Source organism: Myotis daubentonii, chromosome 1 (assembly GCF_963259705.1).
Source record: "Myotis daubentonii chromosome 1, mMyoDau2.1, whole genome shotgun sequence".
Classification (NCBI taxonomy): Eukaryota; Metazoa; Chordata; class Mammalia; order Chiroptera; family Vespertilionidae; genus Myotis; species Myotis daubentonii.
Window position 1 is genome coordinate 183484706 of NC_081840.1, and position 14060 is coordinate 183498765.

Below are 14060 nucleotides of genomic sequence, written 5' to 3' on the forward strand. Positions count from 1 at the left end.
AGGGGTAGTTAAAATAATTAAATGAGGTAATGAATGGGTAGTGAATGATCTCCTTTGAAATGATTAAGTGCCCTGGACATATTTTTATTATATTTTCCTGTTTCTGTAGTCCTTTGTAATATTAGTAGTATTTCTCTATTACTGGGTTTATTATGTTGTGTGCATTGGATTTAGAATTGTATTTCCTTCTTGAGGGTGAGGAGCTGTAACATGGTCAGAAGGTGCCTCTTGAGTGTTGGCTGAGTAACTATATGGTTAGAGGCAGATTCTTTGGTTATCATCATGAGGAAAAGAGAATATTTTTGCCTCATAAAGGCTGCCAATTTTAGAGTGGAAAATTAGAAAGGACCTTCAATAGAAGACTGAAATATGTGAAATCTGATAGAGATTGAATCTCATGGATAATAATTTGGGTTTGCTACATTAGAGAATCTACTTAAAGAATAAGCATATACATGCTTATGACTATATTCCTGTTTAATACCTATTATAACAAAGCTGGTTAAATGTTTATTAATGTAGGCATATTACCAGAATGTTATTTTAAGTAAATGAATTAAGTGAATTTGAAAGATATTTGGCCTACTTTTAATTAATTTGAACCTACTTTCCTGTGAATTTTTAATAGAGATATTCTCATTTTAGTTAACAATTAGTACACAGCCCTATAATATCTGAGGTCAGAATATATGAAATTCTTTTAGGTGATTTATTTATTTATAATGTTTTATTAATTTTTAGAGAGGAAGGGAGAGGGATAGAGAGATAGAAACATTGATGAGTGAGAAATATCTTCAGTCAGCTGCCTCCTGCATGCCCCCTACTGGAGATTAAGCCCACAATCCAGGCATGTGCCCTGACTGGGAATCAAACCAGTGACCTCTTGGTTCATGGGTAAACACTCAACCACTGATCCACACCAGCCAGGGTAGGTGATTATTTTAAAATGAATTTTAGAATAACCATAGCAATTACTTTTATAATATTTATATTTCAGGCCTTTTATTAATATGGATTATCTTATTTAATTTTTAAATCAATCCTCAGAGGTAGGAATAGAGGTAGTTCCCCATTTTAAAAAAGTTATGAGGTACCACCTCAAACCTGTCAGAATGGTTATCATCAATAAATCAACAAGTGACAAATGCAGGCGAAGATGTGGAGAAAAAGGAACCCTTGTGCACTGCTTGCTGGTAGGAATGTAGACTGGTGTAGCCACTGTGCAAAACTGTATTGAGTTTCCTCAAAAAATTAAAAATGAAACTCCCATTCGATCCAGTAATCCCACTTCTAGAAATATATCCCAAGAAATCAGAAAGGATATATGCACCCCTATGTTCATAGCAGCACAATTTACAATAGCTAAGATTTTGAAACAGCCTAAGTGCCCATCAGTAGATGAGTGGATTAAAAACCTGTGGTACATCTACACAATGGAATACTACGCTGCTATAAAAAAGAAGGAACTCTTACCATTTGCAACCGCATGGATGGACCTGGAAAGCATTATGCTAAGCAAAATAAGCCAGTCGGAGAAAGATAAATATCACACCATCTCACTCATTTGCGGAATATAATGTACAACATAAGCTGATGAACAAAAATAGAGCCAGAGTCATAGAAGCACCGAACAGATTGTCCAACCTAAGAGGGAAGGAAGGCAGGGGAGGTGGGTGGTAAGATCAATCAAAGGACTTGTATGCATGCATATGGGCATAGCCAATGGACACAGGCCATAGGGGGGTACGGGCATGTGCTAGGCAGTGGGGAGCATCTAGGGAGAGGTCATCAGGGAGAAAAAGGAGACTTATGTAATACTTTCAAGAATAAAAAAATTTTTTTTTAAAGTTTATCTTTATTGTTAAAAGTTTTACAGATGTGCTCCTCTTTTCCCCCACTGATCTGCTCCTCCCCGCCTCAGGCCTTCAGCACCCTATTGTCTGTGTTCATGGGTTATGCATATATGCATTCAAAGTCTTTGGTTGATTACCTCCCACCCACAACCCTTCCCCCACCTTCCCTCTGACATTCGTCAATCTGGTGCATGCTTCCATGTCTCTGGATCTATTTTGTTCATCATTTTATTTTGTTTATTCAATTCTACATATGAGTGAGATCATGTGATACTTGTCTTTCTCTGACTGGCTTATTTCACTTAGCATGATACTCTCCAGGTCCTTCCATGCTATTTCAAAGGGTAAGAGATCCTTCTTTTTTACTGCTGCATAGTATTCCATGATGTAAATGTACCACAGCTTTTTTATCCAGTCGTCTACTGATTGGTACTTGGGCTGTTTCCAGACCTTAGCTATCAACACTAATAAAAGAGAAAAATGGTAATTGGCATACAAGCTACCCTTTTCATTGGCTAATCAGGGCTATATGCAAATTAACTGCCAACTAAGATTGGCAGTTAACTGCCAACTAAGATGGCGGTTAATTTGCATACGTAGGCACAATGCAGGGAGGCGAAAGGGAAAGCAGGAAGAAGCCCCCTGCCACTGACAGTGATCGGAAACCCAGGGGAGAGCTAAGAGCTGGGGGGCAGGGCAAAGGCGGCCCTGGGGCCGCCTTGGCCCTGCCCCCCAGCCATGATCGGAGAATCAGGTGCCTTTTGCGCCCTGGCCAGTGATAGCAGGAAGTAGGGGTGGAGCCAGCGATGGGAGCTGGGCACGGTCGAAGCTGGCAGTCCCGGGAGCTAGGGGTCCCTTGCCTGGGCCTAAAGCGGAGCCCACGATCGCGGGGCCGCTGCAGCTGCGGGTCCCCGCTGCCCGGGCCGGACGCCTCAGCCAGAGGCGTCAGGCCTGGGCAAGGGGCCGATCCTGCGATTGGAGGGTGATGGGGGTCAATGCCTGAGGGCTCCCAGTATGTGAGAGGGGGCAGGCTGGGCTGAGGGACACTCCCCCCCCACACACACCCAGTGCACGAATTTCGTGCACCGGGCCCCTAGTTATAAATAACACTTATGTGAATATAGGGGTGCATGTATTCTTTCTGAATGGTATTTCCTCATTTTAATAGATGAAGAAAACAAGGCACTGAAAGTAGTCTGGCTTCATAGTCAGTGCTTTTAATCACCATACTAAATAGAATCTTTAGGCTTCTTATTTAAGCTTCGGATATTACTTGTACTTCATATAAGGTTACTTCAATTGGAAAAATAGCCTTGAATTTGATATTTGTTACTTACACTCCTACACAGATTTGCTTGAAACACCATAATATTTTTAAAAAGTACTGATAACATTCTGATCTCTAATATCAAGCTCTTTTTTTATTTATTTTATTTTATTTTTTTAAATTGGTATGCTTATCTCAACATTCTTTATTAATAAAAGGTATTTTAGTGTCAGATTTTATCATTGTTTTGTCTGTTCCTTTGCCCACTGGTCTAAGGACAGTTGTACCAGACATTGGATACGGTCTTCCCAGAACGAGTAGTAATGGCTCTTGCTGTTCTGCTGGGCACATTCAAGTTATAGGCTTGATCCCTAGAAAAAGCATAGTAATCATAGCCATCGGGTTTTCTGATGTTGGGCAGGGATATAGCTGAGGTAACCACATTGGGAAGTCCTCTCCACAGTGTACTTATTTGGGCTTCATTGTGGAGGAAACCTTTGTCTTGATAAAGGACTCTGACAGGCGGCGAATATTGAAAGCTGATGGTGTGTGTTTGAGATCCAATAGCCCATTCAAAGCGAAGTCTCCTAACCTGTGTCGTTTCTCCGTACACTGGATAATTCAGAGCAGGCCTTCTTCCAGGGCACTTCCTGTTGGGTTCCTGTCTATAAGTATACTTCTGAATTCTGCCCCCCTCCCTTGAAAAAATACACAGATTCAGGTCTCTCCTTATATTTAGGTATTGAAAGAGCTGCCAGTATTTTTCCATTTAGTCCTCCAAATCCTTTTACAATTTGTTTGGGATACCCAGGATCTTTTACATCATTGGTGAAACGCCAGTACTGAGAACCCTTAAAGAAGAAAGTTTTTCCGTCACAGTTGCACCTAGTAAAAACAGTATCAATGGGAGAGGGAATAACCCCAGACTTCAGTAATTCTACCAGGAGGAGCTGGTGGACTGAGTGGATTTAGCATCCAGGAGTAATGACCTCGAAATGCAACGTCCCATTCATTGGCCAGAGTCGTCAGTCCATCTACTGACCTACCATTGCATAAATTGGTTTCATCTGAAAGCATGGGGTTGACGCCCATGCCTTGATCGGATCCTCTCACTGTGAAATCAGCTCCTGGGATAATTAGAGGAGTTATCACAGGGGGCCCGAGAATCACATAAGGTTTTTCTCCTTCAGCATCATTTGCATCTTCATTCTTTGGATGTTCTTCAGCCATTTCTGAGTTACTAGCGTGGTCAGAGCTGGTGGTGGTTTGGAGCAAGGCTTCCTCTGAAGAGGCAGGGTTCATTATAGGCCCAGTTGATGTGGTCGTCTTTGGGGGAGATGGTGTAGGCTTTGGTTTTGTCACTTTAGGTGTTGTGTTGGGCTTTTTGGTGGTGGTGGGCATTTGGGGTGCTTTGGTTGGCTTTGGGGATTTAGCAGTCGTCACTTTGGATGTAGTTACTGTGCCTTCAGATGTATTTGTAGTCTCTTCAGTTGTAGTTGTCTTTTTTGTTGCAGCCGTCACTTCAGGTGCAGGAGTTGTTTCCTTAGGAGTAACTTTGGCCCATGCGGTGTCCTTGGTTGTGGTAGATGTCATCTGCTTGGTTGTACTTGTTCGGGATTCAGTGGTCTTGTCTTCTGTTGGAGTTGCTGTCTCTTTTGTTGTACTTGTAGAAGTAGCAGTTATAATTTCAGTTGTAGTGTGTGTGTCTTTTTCTGTTGTCATATCCTTCGATGCGGTGGTTGTTTCAGATTTGGTCCCTTCAGGAGCCTTTGGTGTGGGATCTACAGAAAACTCGGGAGTTGATCTAGCAGGGTTCTCAGGAGGAGTGGGAGGCTCCATGGTGGTAGCTGGAGTAGAGGCCTCTGAGGTGGTTGGAGGTCTCTCAGGAGAAGTTGGAGCTGGCTTCTTGGGGGTGGTGGGCTCGGGCTTTTTGGGGGTGGTGGGCTCGGGCTTTTTAGGGGTAGTGGGCTTGGGCTTTTTGGGGGTGGTGGGCTCGGGCTTTTTGGGGGTGGTGGGTTCAGGCTCCTTGGGGGTGGTGGGCTCGGGCTTTTTAGGGGTAGTGGGCTTGGGCTTTTTGGGGGTGGTGGGTTCAGGCTCCTTGGGGGTGGTGGGCTCGGGCTTTTTAGGGGTAGTGGGCTTGGGCTTTTTGGGGGTGGTGGGCTCGGGCTTTTGGGGAGTGGTTGTAGGTTCCTGGGAGGGGGGTGGGAGAAGGCATTTGAGGAGTGGTGGGTGTAAGAGATGTGGTTGTAGTTTTAGCTTCGGTTGTAGTTTTAACAGAAATTGATGTGGCTTCCAAATCTTTAGATGTTTTTTCTGCACTTCGTGTCTCTTTACCTGAAGTCGTCTTCTCTGATGTACTCGCTGAAGTCTCTTTTGTTGTTTTAGAAGTCTCTTTAGTTTCAACCGTTTTCTCCTTACTTGCTATTGAAGATGTGTCTTTGGATGTTTCAGGTTTCGGTGACGGGCTGGGTTTAGGACTAACTGTTGTCACTGTTGTAACCTTGGAAGTTGTGGTAACTTTAGTGCTTTGAGTGGTGGGCGTGTCAGGAGTCGTGGTGGGCTTGCAATCACCTTCATCCAATCCACTTCCAGCTTCATCTACCACTGGTGGTTCCGGGGCAGGTTTCTCCTTAGGATTTTCTTTCTTGTTATCTTTTACTTCACAGAAATCATCGTAATCGGAACAGCACTTGCCGTACTTCTTACATTGGTTGTCACAGTCACACTCCCTCCCTCTTTCAAAGGACTCGGAGCAGTGGCCTTTACAGGAGAGCTCTTTCCTTCTTAGAGATGGCATCTAGGCCTCAGTTGTATTTCAGCTCCAGGCCCAGAAAAGCAGTGAAATCAGACGAGCAACGCCATTGCTGACCTCAGGACTAGCTGCAGTGAATAATCTTTTTTTTTTTTTTCCTACCAGAGGCCTTGTGCACGAATTCGTGCATGGGTGGGGCCCCGCTGGGTGGCCTGCGGGGATTGGGCCGAAACCCGCAGTCCAACACTGCCTGCAGCTCCTGCCTGCTGCTCTCACTCATCCCGGCTCCATTGTGCCTGCCACGGGCTCGCGCCCAACCAGTCCCGATTGGGAGAGGCTCACACTGCTGCAGCAGCACTCACCAGCCATGAGCCCTGCGTCTGGCGCCCTTCCAAGGGGAGTGGCCTGCGGGATCAGACTGAAACCAGCTCTCCAACATCCCCTTAGGGGGTCCCGTATTGCGAGAGGGTGCAGGCCAGGCTGAGGGACTCCTCTGGTGCACAGTCGGGCAGGGGAGGGACCGCGGGAGGGCTCCAGGGTGCGTCCGGCCCATCTCACTCAGTCCCGATCAGCCGGACCCTAGCAGGAAGCTAACCTACCGGTCGGAGCATCTGCCCCCTGGTGGTCAGTGCACATCATAGCGACTGGTCAACCAGTTGACTATCTGCCCCTTGGTGGTCAGTGCATGTCATAGCAAGCGGTTGAGCAACCTTAACATATCTTTAGCATATTACGTTTTGATTGGTTGGTTGGTTGTTCTGCTGTTCGGTCTATTTGCATATTACCCTTTTATTATATAGGATTTCTTTCTGAAGGAAGATAATGCAGAGAATTTTTATCATTCCCTTCATGGTTTTGAGAGAAAACTTTTAAATGCCTTGGTACTTTACTATAAGTAGTTAAGATTTTGAACTAAAAATTATATCTGCTATCTAGGAAACTTGAAACAACTAAGTATTTGAAAATTGATGCTTGAATTTTTAAAAATACTGAGAATTAGTTGAGAGATGAAATACATAGGAAACACTAAGATGCATTTTTTGGATTTCTTTCCTTCTTCAACTCTTTTTGCCTACATAATAACATAAATCCAGCAACAGATAAAGACTTGGGTTATGATACATTATTACATTCTACCTCTTTTAAACAGTACCAAATACTTGTTGATGTCATATTAGCTAAAACTATACTATTTGGAATTCAATACAAAGTGTGCTACCTTGCCTTTATTCTATTCTTTGGATTGTAGAGAGAATACTGTACAAAGAAAAGACAATTTTGAAGTTAGGTCATTCTCTTACTTATATTGCTGTGTGATCTTGAATGATTCCCTTACCCTTTCTGGGCTTATTTCCTCATTTGTATATTAATGTGAAAGATAATTTCTTATATAGTTAACAAGTCTAACAGTCAGAAATGAGCTGTAGAAGGGATTTTGTCACTGTACTCGTTCTTAAAGTCTCATTCTTCTAAAACCAGAGTACCTAATAATTCCTAATATTCATTGATGATAGTTTTTCCCCTTCTTTAAAAACAGTGGTACAAAGTTGGTAACAATAAATAGAAACTATAATAATTACTATTTTAGCAAAGTGCTAGAAGAAAAAGCTCATTCTTTGTGGGGGTAGGATATAGCCTAGCAAAAGTGAAGGCATAGATTAACAATATTCAGGGAATTAGAATACAATAAAATATTCCTTTAATCATATTCATTCTAGTTTAATTTAATCTTTGGGGATTCAGATGTTAAAGATTTGGTATTATTTATTGGTCATTATTATAAACATGTTTTCTTTTCTTTTTTTTGGTAGATCCATAGAGATACCAGAAAATAAGTTTGGATTGGTTACATGCTTTTGCTTTGTCCTTTACCTCAGTTGCTTTGTCCTTTGCCCAGTGCCTCTAGTATATTACCAGTCGAAGCGTCTGCCCCCTGGTGGTCAGTGCATGTCATAGTGACTGGTCTACTGGTTGATTGTCTGCCCCCTGGTGGTCAGTGCACGTCTTAGCGGTTGTGCGGTCTTAGCATATCATTAGCATATTACACTTTGATTGGTTGAGTGTCCGATCGGTTGGCCAGACACTTAGCATATTAGGCTTTTATTATATAGGATGTGTGTGTGCACATGTGTGTGCGTGTGTGTGTGTGTCTATACACACATATGTATGTATGTGTATGTATGGAGACACTGTTATTGTAGACTAGAGGCCTGGTGAACGAATTCATGCACGAGTGGGGTCCCTCGGCCTGGTCGGCAGTCGAGGCCTATCGGGAGGCTGGCTGGCCAGGGGGAGGGGCCCCGTGAGGTTGGCTGTGGAGGCACACTGACCACCAGGGGGAAACTCCTGTGTTGAGCGTCTGCCCCCTGGTGGTCGGTACGCGTCATAGCGACTGGTGGACTGGTCATTCCAGTCATCCGTTCATAACAGTTGCTTAGGTTTTTATATTTTCTATATATATAAAAGGCTAATATGTAAAGTGTCCCCTCGGGAGTTTGACCAAGAGACCAGGAGTTCAATTGCTCACTATGACTGTGCTGACCACCAGTGGGCAGCACAGAACGAAGGAAGACCCCGCTGGCAGCCGGAAGGCCCTGCTCGCTGGCCAGGCCTAGGAACCCTACCTGTGCATGAATTTCGTGCACTGGGCCTCTGGTATATAGATAAGTTTTGTCCTATAGACTTAACATTTAGAAGAAATGGGATCTTGCATCCAGATACACAATTTGCAGAAATCCTAAATGGATTTCTTGCTATTCCTGAGGTTAGCAGTCAGATCTGATCCTGCTTTGTTTAAAATCAAAGAGAGGGAAAGATGAGAATAGCAGTTTTAGGACACTGAAAAGGCAGTCTCTTCCAATAGGATTGGGAACACTCGGTCATGGTGCTTAGTCCTTGCTGAATTGCCTCTGCTTTCTAACTTGCTTCCAGTATCAGAGGTACTAAGTAAGGCCAGGTCTTTGCTTTTCCTTCCTACATCATTATAGGTAGTTTTGTGCTTGAGAAGAGGGCATTCAGAGGTTATAGTATCGTCCCAAAATGACCTGTTGTGATAATCCCTGTCTCACTGGTTTCTGTTATTAATTTCCCCTATTTTAAGTGGTGGTTGAATTTAGAATTTGTCTATGTAATTTTTTAAAAAAACAGATTGTGATTTCTGGTTTCTAATGTTAACTTTATCATTTCCTTAATCTTGAACATAAAAGTACAGTATTGCTTTGTACCACAGTTTTGTGACCTCTCCATTAGGGATAATACAGTGTGTCCCCCAAAATATGTATATATACTTTGAATAATTAACTCCAATGAGTTAAATGTGAAAAGAAAGAAACATCAATTGAGCTATCAGAAAAAAATGTGTGTTTACATTTTTTGGGGACACCCTATTATAATGATTCCACCTAACTTTAGAGGTTTCTTTTTGGGCTAAAATGGTCAAGAAAGTGAGAGTGCTTTCAGTGGTTAGGAGTTGTATAAACATAGGTAGTATGGTGTACATCCACCTATCTTCCCCACTTATCCAGTCTCTAGTCTTACCTTTCCTAGTAAATTATTTTCTGGCACTCCCATGATTACTTAAAGGAATCCAAGAACACATTTTATAGTACTGAATATACAACAAAAACTTCTATTTGATTTAGTTTTAAGAGTGCTGGGATGTGACCCAGAAAGGGTCATAGTTAACTTTTGTTTGGTTATGCTTTTCTTGACTATGTACTACATTGTTCCTTTTTGCTCATAATGAATTCAGGGAGAGAATATTACTTGTTTTTTCTTCTTAATTATAGATGGCATACAATATTATATTAGTTTCAAGTGTACAAGATAGTGATTCAACATTTGTATACCTTGCAAAGTGATCACCACAGTAAGTGTAGTAACAGCCTGTCACCTTACATAGTTATTACAATATTATTGACTATATTGCCTATGCTGTGCATTACATTCCTGTGACTTATAACTGGAAATTTGTACTTGTTATTTCCCTTTTCCTTTTCCACCCAGCCCCCACCTCTGTCTCCTCTGGCAATCATCAGTTTATTCTCTGTGTCTGTGAGTTTGTTTGGATTCCACATATGAGTGAAATTCCACATATAAGTATTATTTTGCTTGCTGCTAGTTGGTGTTCACTGTCCTCTCTTCTGCATTAATTTAATCACATCACATCTCATAAAATTGCTTCTACATCACAAGATAGTAAGATATTGAGTCGTTTCTTTGTTCTGTTTGAAGGGCTGTTTTGGACATGTTCTTCTGGTTTTAGAAACATTCAAACTAATAATTTTTCTCAAATCTTACAAGGATGGTGAGGTCTCTTTTGTGTTTTTTTTTGTCATATTAATCTTTATTATATCTTATCTCTCTTATATCCATTTGACTATCAGTGAAATAAGATTTTTTAAAGTGTGAATGTACAGAAGAATTCTTAGATAAAATACAATAGCCTCAGGCATAATACAGTCTCTGTGTACTTGCTACAGAATAGGAATAATAAAATGAATTGAAATAAAGAGGCAAGTTTTAAGATTTTACATATTACCAAGATTTGGAGAGTAGAAAGTAAGTAAAAACCAGTATGTCTTACTTAAAAAGACAAGCATCTAATAGAAGGAATGGAGGAAGACCTCTGTCTGTCAACATTTCACCTGTATGGAAATCTATTAGAAAATAGAAGCAGAGTGGACTACATTTGGTTGTGTGTACAAGGGGAAAGTATTAAGTAGTATTGTTAAGGTAGTATAGATAGACTATGGATAATTATTTCTTAGGCTATTGTAGACTCTGTTTCTCTGAACACTTCTATACATTATTCCAGTTTTCTAGTAAAAGCCAGATGGAAAAATAGGCTTCTCCTTAGCTGAGAAAAAGGTGTGTCACTGCATCCTCTTGACAAATCTCTTGAAGTGCTAAGAATAAAACTGCAAAAAGGTTAGGTAGATTTTGTTCTGTTCTTTCCTATTAACTTGCTGACTTAGTTAAGGTTCTGTTCACCTTTAAATACCAGAAAATTCCAATAGCAGCTTAAAGAAATGGGGGAAGGGTAATTTTCTCACACAAGAAGTCCAGAAATGGCAGTGCAGAACTGATTTAGCAGCTTTCCCATCTATAGTGATTGGGCTTTTGTGCTCCTGCTTCTCACCACATGGACAAAGGTATAAAGGGACAAAGGGATTAACATGCCATTACTAGGTGGTGCTTCCAAAAATGTTTTTATGGTGAGTAATCAGACTTCTTACAACTCATTGGCCAGACCTGTATTACATGGCCCCTTGCTGCTAGAAAATGATTAGGGAGACAGTGAATAGTGCCTGTTTCTTGTGCTCTTTTACCATGGCAGTCCAAGTATGAAATATAATAATACTGTATTGTACCTTGTAGATTTACATTGGTGCAAAAGCATACAGTGGAATTTAATCAAGTGGCAATGGCTAATTCAGATGGATCCGAAGCTATGCTGAACAGAGTGATGACAAAAGATAATATTGGTGTTGCTGTGGTATTAGAGGTCCACAAAGAATTATTTGGAGCAGCAGGTGAGTACAGTTTAAAATATTCTTACTAAAAATAAACACCATCCAAAGTTTTTCCATCTCAGACAAGTACAGAGAATCTTTCTATTTATGCACAGTTATTTTCATGTCTTTTGTGGGAAGTTGAGAGAGATTGGCAGGAAAATAGCACTAATTGTGTAAAGCACCATATATTTCTTGGGATATAAAGGTAATCTTTAAAAAGGAAAGTCTTTAATATGCCATTAATTCCAAAGATTATTTGAAATAGGAAATGTTTTAGATAGGCTGAATTTGGTTATCTTAGTCATATTTTTACCTTCTTGAGAATAAAAGCTTTTGTCTTTAACGTTAAGTACTTGACACATTTTCTCTAATTTTTGTTATCTCTCAGTTATTGTCAGGATAAGGGCTGGATCTTTAATCTATCTGCTTCTTTTGTTTTGTATTTTAGATTTTTTTATAGCTTTTATCGAAGTCAGAAACTCATTTATGTACTTTGCATATCCAGACCTCCCTCTCCCCCGGCTTTCTACTGACTGCCTTTGAGCATTTCATTGTTTATTTAACTATACTTTAGGCAAGAGTAAGAAGAATCTTTAAGAACACATCAGGGCTTTTATTTATATATTTCTTATACTTGCTAACTGTAGAAGAAAATATTTTTGCCTTGAGTGTTATTTGAATTATTCAGACCATGCATATCTGTCAGACCTTTTTTTTTTTTTGTCATTACTCAGTTTATCCATCATCAAAGATAATCAGTCTTTTATAAGATATTTAAAATTTTCTTTTTTAACCTCTCCATTTTTACATTTATATCCTATCTAGTCTCATTCTTCTCAGAAATTTGGTACATTTTGGGGGGGAGGGGAAAGGGTAATGTGAAAATTGAATATCCTTTGGAGTTTTACTTTTCCTTCAATTTAACTATAAATTATACAGTGGAGAGTTTCACATGCTGATCTGTGTCACTCTTGTACTCCTAGAAGAAGAGTTTAATATTATAGAAGGTGCTTATGACCCCTTTGAAGGGGCAAGTTTTTAATACTTAATATAGTGAATATTTATTTAATCTACAGCCAAAAATGACACTATATAACTTCTAGGAAAAGAAGAGAGCTTAGAGAATTTCAGCTGCAAGCTTTAGCATATGATCAAATTGCTTTAAAAATTACAACAGTCAAACCTCGGTTCTCTAATGTCTCCCATCTAGAACAGTTTGGTTCTCAGCCAAGTGTTTCATGGAAAAAATGTCTCAGTTGTCAAACAAAACTTCAGTTCTCCATTGGATAACCCTTTCATGGTGTTACCTGTATGACCAGTCATGGGTCTCTCAGGTGACAAAGGAGAGAAGAGAATGCAAGAGCATGAGTTAATTTACAACTAAACCTCACGTTTTTAATATCTCAGAAAATTGTGCTGGGAATATTTTCCGCTTTTGTTGCTGCTAATTATTATTAAATATGTACAGTAAGTACACGGTCCTAAGAAGGTTAGTGATAGCAGCAAAGTGAAAAGGGACATTGTGAGAACAATGATAGAACTTCAAAAAGAAATAATTGCAAAGTATGATAGAGGTGTTCATTCGCACGTCGAATCTGGTTACTGAGTATGGCATGGCAAAATAGTCTATTAGCACAATATTAAAACAAAAAGGCCATCGAGAATGTTGATGTTGCTAAGGGTGTAAAAGTGGCCAGGAAACAATAATCACAGGTAATTGAAAAAGGTTAAAACGTAGTCATTTAGGGGTCTGGAATGGACTAATTCAATTTACATTATTTCTAATGGGGAAAAAAATCAGTTTTTTAACAAATCACTTCATGAAGAGCCTTCCGGAACGAATTTAGTTCGAGAACCAAGGTTCTACTGTATTTCTGTCACATATAACACTTACTTTAGTTACTTGTTTACACAACATCAAAGATAAGTAAAGCTTAGTAAAACAGAAGGAAACTTTACAAAAATAGTAGACGTAGAAAGTTAGGTCTTTTTCTGCAGGGTGTTTTTTTTCCAGTATAAAAATTTGAGAGACATTTTTATAGAAATTTCACTGGAAACATTAATTTTGTGTGTTCACTAATTTTCCATCAGTATAAAAATATATAAAAGTGAGAGGCCCTTATTCATATTCTGTAGGAGTAACTCTTCATTTCTTTACACATCACTAACATGTAAGATATATGTATACAGTTTTATTTAAATTGCATCATACCATGTATATTGAGCTGTATGCCTTACAGGTTAACTACGTTTAATTTTCATAATTTTTAATGTATTATTCTGTCTGCCATTTTGATGAAAGTACTATGTTAATATTTTGACAAAGTTAAAGAACAGACTTTTAAGGGAAAAAAGAACCTTACAGATTTTCTAGTTGAATATCTTCATTGTCCAAGTAAAACTAAGCACCAAAATGTAACTGGCCCAGGACTACACAAAATAATCCTATATAATAAAAGCCTAATATGCTAAGTGTCTGGTTGGCCGGTCGGCCGTTCAACCAATCAAAGCATAATATGCAAATGATATGCTAAGGCCGCTCAACTGCTCACTATGATGTGCACTGACCACCAGGGGGCAGACAGTCGGCCGGTCGACCTGTCGCTATGACATGCACTGACCACCAGGAGGAAGACGCTCCGACCAGTAGGTGAGCTTGCTGCTGGGGTCCG

At 40.1% G+C, this 14060-nt stretch overlaps 2 protein-coding genes across 9 annotated transcripts in view; one reads left to right on the forward strand and one right to left on the reverse strand.

Annotated features, from left to right (window-relative positions):
* The window catches only part of CNOT6L (CCR4-NOT transcription complex subunit 6 like), a 123922-nt gene that overhangs the window by 92598 nt on the left and 17264 nt on the right, over nt 1–14060 (forward strand). For all 8 annotated transcript variants that reach the window (XM_059667732.1, XM_059667698.1, XM_059667713.1 and 5 more), the window contains one exon: nt 11252–11406. In XM_059667732.1, the coding sequence (XP_059523715.1) occupies nt 11252–11406 (155 nt within the window). The remainder of the gene's footprint in view (nt 1–11251; nt 11407–14060) is intronic.
* LOC132217472 (proteoglycan 4-like) lies at nt 5147–5954 on the reverse strand. The gene has a single exon (XM_059667777.1). The coding sequence runs from the start codon at nt 5915–5917 to the stop codon at nt 5243–5245; it is 675 nt and encodes a 224-aa protein (XP_059523760.1). The 5' UTR covers nt 5918–5954; the 3' UTR covers nt 5147–5242.

Excerpts from the sequence above, each read along its gene's own strand:
- LOC132217472 (XM_059667777.1), bottom strand. The coding sequence starts at position 5,917 with ATGCCATCTCTAAGAAGGAAAGAGCTCTCCTGTAAAGGCCACTGCTCC.